The 5,993-nt window shown below is 30.4% G+C and overlaps 1 protein-coding gene across 1 annotated transcript in view; it reads right to left on the reverse strand.

Annotated features, from left to right (window-relative positions):
* Nucleotides 1-3,598: 3,598 nt before the first annotated feature.
* The window catches only part of LOC125850963 (transcription factor MYB96-like), a 23,282-nt gene continuing 20,887 nt past the window's right edge, over nucleotides 3,599-5,993 (reverse strand). The window contains exon 3 of the mRNA XM_049530781.1: nucleotides 3,599-3,745. Coding sequence (XP_049386738.1) covers nucleotides 3,599-3,745 — 147 coding nt within the window. The remainder of the gene's footprint in view (nucleotides 3,746-5,993) is intronic.

Here is a 5,993-nt window from a genome sequence, read left to right on the forward strand (position 1 = left end):
AGATGTTGATTTTAATGATGCATTAAGTTTACACTTCCATATCAAATGAAAAGATCTTTTTAAACCAGGTAACCATATAATAAGTATTTACTATCAAGCATTATATACAGTTACAAACTCTAATTATGGAAAAGTAGAAAAAAATAAAGAAATGATAGAAATTGATCAAGAATGCACAGGAATAGCAAGAATCGTTGAAGCATAAATTCAACAAGAAATATGAAATTCAGTTTGGAAAGACACAAGAAATAGGAAGCTCTAGCAGCAATCCTAGACTATCTATAGACTATGGAAGAAATTCCATCAGAAAAAGTATATCTAATAGGTATCCTAGAAAGATTCTAGAAATTTCTAATATTACTAGAATTACAGGAAGAATCTTTAATGGAATAGAATGGAAGCATAAAGAAATATTAATACAAACGGGAGCAACAGCTAACCATGTAAAATGAATTCTAATAGATGGATTGCCCATCTACGAAGGAACTCAATATACCTATAAAACTTTTGAAGGTAACAATTTTAGTTGTAAAAATATGGTAGATTTACCTATACAACTAGATACAATAAGAATAACAGTTCCATGTTATATTACAAATCACGAAAGTGATCAAAATCTCATCCTAGGAAATTTATTCCTAAATAGTCTAGAAGACTATAGTATAGGAAAAATTGGAAAAGAAATGATTTACAAAAATGAAACTTGTTTTATACCAAAGATGTAAATGCCTAAAGAAACATCTTTCAAAGTATCGGTTTTCATAGAAATCACATTCTATGATACTAGAATAACAACCTTTTGTCAGATAGACAATGGATCTGAAGTTAGTTTAGCAAACCTTTTTTAATAAAAGATTGGGATACAAATAAAAATAACATATCAATGATTGGAATTACTGGTAACAAAGAAAGACTATCACAATCTAAGGAAAAAGTAGAAATAATTTTGGGATAAAAAATTATTTCTATAAATAAATTATTTGCCTATGATAAATTAAAAACCGATCTATTATTAGGAAATGATTTTTTATAACAATTTCAGGATTATCATCAGACATTATATATGATAAGCCTTAAAACTCCTTGCGGACATTTCATCAAAGTCCCAAGAAAACAAAATCCTTATAGTATTGTAATGGATAACGAAAATTATAAAAAGAGATACTTAGAAAACCTAAGAAAAATCTCTTGTAAATGTATTAATCTTGAAAAAATTAAAGAAAATTTACAAAAATCATTTGGTGAAAATCCCTTAGAAAAATGGGAACAAAATCATGAAAGGACAACTTTAACACTAAAAGACCCTAGCATTATTATTAGAGTTAAACCCATGCTCTATAACGAAGACGATAAAATTGAATTTAAAATTCAACTTAAAGAATTACTCAATTTGAAATTAATAAGAATGAGTAAAAGCCCTCATAGTAGCCCATCATTTATGGTAAGAAACCATGCTGAAATAAAAAGAGGAAAAGCTCGAATGGTGATAAACTACAAAGAGCTCAATAAAAATTGCATATTTGATGGATATTTTATCACAAATAAAAATAATCTTATAAACCTTGCAAAAGGAAAAACATATTTTTCAAAATTTGACTGTAAAAGTGAATTTGGCAAATAAAATTACCGGAAGACTCCATTCCATTAATTGCGTTTAGCACCCCTAATGGACACTACGAATGGATGGTCATGCCCTTTGGGTTAAAAAATGCCCCACAAATATTCCAAAGAAAGATGGATAAAATATTTTCTGAAATTTTTTTTCTAATCGTCTATATTGATGACATGCTAATATGTTCTAAAACTTATGAAGAACATTTAAGGCATCTGAAAGAATTTTCAGAAATTTGTTTAAAAAATGGGATTGTTCTAAGCCAAAAGAAGAAAGAAATTAATAGAAATGAAATTGAATTCTTAAGAATGATTATTTCAAAAAATGGAATTGAACTCCAAACACACATCTAAAAAAGATTGTTGAATTTCCTGATAAATTAACAACAAAGCAAGAAATACAATAAAATTTAGGATGTCTTAATTATGCAGGGGAATTTATTCCAGATCTAGCAAAAAAAATGGAATATACTGCAAAAATTAATAAGAAAATCCAATAGACTAAGATAGACAGAAGAACACACTCAGTGTATCAAACAATTAAAAGAAGAATGTGCTAAATTGCCAAAACTTAGACTACCAGAAGATAGTGACAATTTGGTATTACAAACTGACGCATCAGATTATCATTGGAGAGCATCATTGCAAACCGATTTAAATGAAATTTGCAGATACACAAGTGGTACCTACAATGAAGTAGAAACAAGATATTCAACGAATGAAAAAGAATTGTTGGCCATTGTTAGAGGAATTAGAAATTTTTCTACTTTCCTTTTACCAAAACAATTTATTATTAGAACTGACAATACACATGTGTCGGGATTAATATTTAACAAGCTTCCTTCTGAACCCCAGTACAGAAGATTGCAACGATGGTAGGTGTTGTTATCCTTTATTCATTTAAAATTAAAAATATTAAAGGCAGTGAAAATTTTCTTGCAGATTTTATCTCCAGAAATATCCAATATGGACAATCGGACACAAATCCTGTTGAACAAGATATATGAAAAAATGCAAACTGTGGAGGAATCCATAGATGATAAAAGCAAAAAGCTATTCAAAATTCGTGATGAATTAGCAAGCTTGTCAGAACAAGCAAGGATGATGCAGTATGGGATACAACAACTCAATACTGAACAAGTTGAAAACATGAGTGAATTTTTACTCTTGTGTTAACATCTGGACACTTGTCCAAAAAGGAATTCAAATCCTAAAGGGAATAATACTCCCAACAAAGTGGCAGGAGATGTCCCACTAACACTTAGTGCCCAAAACATCTCAATGGTAAGCATGGATATGCCAACTCCCAAGTCAAAAGACGAAGGAAAAAGCCGCGCAATGGTTAATGCTTCTACTTCGAAAGAGGGAAAAAGCACATCCTCAGCAATAGCAGAAAAATAATCTTTGGGAAACCAGAAAGTAGTACTAACAAGGTTCCATCAGGAGCAAAAGTTTTTTCTTCTTTTCAGGTTGGCAAACAGCACCCAAAGGAGGAAGAATGTCTTGCCTTCAAAAGATATATTTACAACCTCCCAAAAGAAAGCGGAGAAACATTCGGTGTCTTAGGAACAACAAGTTTGTTTCCAAGAATATCAATATTTCCTAATGGATCATCGGGCTTTACAGCTCAATTATTTGAATTCAGATATTTAGATCGGGTGTATGCAAAACCAGGTCTACAAGAATTATCCCAATTATCAACTCAACTATTTAATTCAGTTAAAAACTATGCACAAGGAGATGGAGTTTATTGCAGATTCTTCAGCATTTCTATGGAAAGTAAAGATCTACAAGAATACTAGGCAACAATCAACTACATTTCGGTGGAAAAGATAAAATATTTTAACGTTAAAGCCACATGAGTTGATAAAAAACTTTCACATCTTAATGAAAAGTGGATTCAAACCAGGCGAGCTTTAGGAATAAAGGCATTATACTTCATTCTTAAACGGTTTTTCAATGAAGACTTTAAAGTCTTAGATCAAAATCATGATTGGGTTCTACTAACTACAGAGAAATCCAAATCAAAAATATTAAAGGAACAAAATCCTTGACATAAAGCTTCATCGACTAGAAGCAACAGAAGAAACATGGAAACTGGCATGTAAAATGCTTGACCATAATCATTCAGAAGCTGAATAAATGTAGCAGTCAGAAGAGACAAAACAAAAGACGTAAGCACTTACGTCATCGAGATAGTGGCAGAAGAAGAATCTTTCTTTTTCTCTAAAAAGTCAAAAAGAATGGTCACAACTTGTCGACCATTTACAAAAGAAGACAAGGACAGCCGTCCAGATCATCTTATCAACAAGGAATCTTCAAGCTATCACCTTAGCATGTCGGCAATTAGTGAAGGACTAGAAGATAAATATGTAAAAATTTAGGAAAGTCCCTAAAAATATTTATTTTGTAGTAAGTCACTCCTTCCATCTATAAGAGGAGAGGAACTTCATACTTCAGAAATAGACTACATTTTCTTAAGAAACACCCCCCTAAGAAAAAATGTTAGGTATCTCTGTGAGTAGTAACTTCTCCCGCTCGGGAAAAGTATTCTTAGATATGTTTGAATAAATGTAAAATATAGAGTTTGTATTGTGAAAATAGTATTATGAAATAAAAAGTTTGGTTTTTATACCTCTCTTCTCTGAGTTTTAGAATAGTTTTAAAGTGAAGGTTGCGATCTTCAGCTTAAGGGAAGAATAGTAAGGAAGTAGCCGTGGGACTGCGGTCAATAGGCGAAAATCCTGTTCATAGCCTGAAAGGAGAACTACCGAGATAGTGATTCGAACTATTCACTAAATACAAAGGAGAAAGGTATACACACAAAACTTTATACTTCATAAGTATTATTTTCACAAAGCAAATTACATATTTATATATATTCATGCATAAACAAGGATACTTAGTACCTATAGGGAATAAAAAATTTATTGACTAAAGCCTGTGTAATAAAAATAAAAAATACTACATCATTTCATGCAACTGCATATATACATGCATAAGCATATATAATAAAAAGGATGATGAAAAACATTCAATATCACTTACATATAGTTAGAAGAAGAGCGTGAAGACACCGTATCACTTTATATTATTTTAATAAAGCAATTCCCGAAATGGAAAAAGCATATTTACATGCTAGTTTAAGATCAACTAAACTCATAGTAGCAATACATGAGATGAAAATGCATAGAATTCAAGAACTTTTTGAATATAAAAATGCTAAGGCAATCCTAAAAAATTATGTTGTATGCACAGCATAAATAAATTTAATCGAGAAAGAAAAAGTAATTAAAAGAAACTATAACAAGATAATCACAATTAGTTATTTTAGTAGATGGAGCATAAATGAATTGTATATTTTTATTATTTAGAGTTTTTTAAAATGAAAAGAATAATTTGTTTTAAAAAATTCATATTATGAGATTGATACATTATTTTTAAATTTAATATAGTTTAAATATATGTATTTGGGGGAAAAAACTGCTTTCATCAAACGGTCTTTCTTCAATTTCATTTTGTTTTTGATATTTTATTCTTTCATTGTCCCATTAACTAAATAAATATTTTTATTGGTAATTTTATCTGTATCCTCTAGGCTCTAGTATAGTATTTGTTTTGTATTTTTTATTATTTTATTCTCTGTTAACATTATCAGTTGTATACATTGTGCACTTCCTTGGTGGAGAGGTGTAGCTAATGTATGCTGGTGCATGTTGTGCTCTCTTTTCTTCCACTCATGACTATTACTATTTATTTGAGGAACAGAGATGATGAAGCATGCTAACAAACCTGAAAAAACACCACAAATGTGTTGGAATGTTCATTAAAATGTGTATACATGGTTAGAAGAATGAAACTTAATCTTTCATATGCAGATTCATACTATACAAGTAATACATTTTAAGAAAATGTCAAAATGATCTTCCGTTGCAATGTGTAATCACTTACTTGAAAGTAAGCATAGAAATGGTGCAGCTTGATGGCATCACAAACACACATCAGAGATAAGTAACACTAAGGGTGTGTTTGGTATGAAGGAAAATGTTTTCCTAGAAAACAAGTAGATTTTCGACTTATTTTCTCATGTTTGGTTGGTGAGTAGAAAATATTTTCTGGAAAAGATTTTTTAGTGTTTGATTTATGAATGAAATTATTTTTGAGAAAATACCTCTGTTTTTTACTATAGAGTAGAAAATGATTTTTGTATTGACATTGAAAATATTTTTTAAAAATAAACTTAATTTTCTTTTTGGGGGAGGGGGTGGCGGGGGGGTAGGGGTGAGATGGGATAAAAATTAAATATTTGAAATTAACAATATTTTTTTAAAAACAACCTTAATTTTTTTTTGGAGTGGGGGGCTGATGGTGGGGGGGCGGGG

The sequence above is a fragment of the Solanum stenotomum genome, unplaced genomic scaffold, assembly GCF_019186545.1.
Source record: "Solanum stenotomum isolate F172 unplaced genomic scaffold, ASM1918654v1 scaffold21219, whole genome shotgun sequence".
Taxonomy (NCBI): Eukaryota; Viridiplantae; Streptophyta; class Magnoliopsida; order Solanales; family Solanaceae; genus Solanum; species Solanum stenotomum.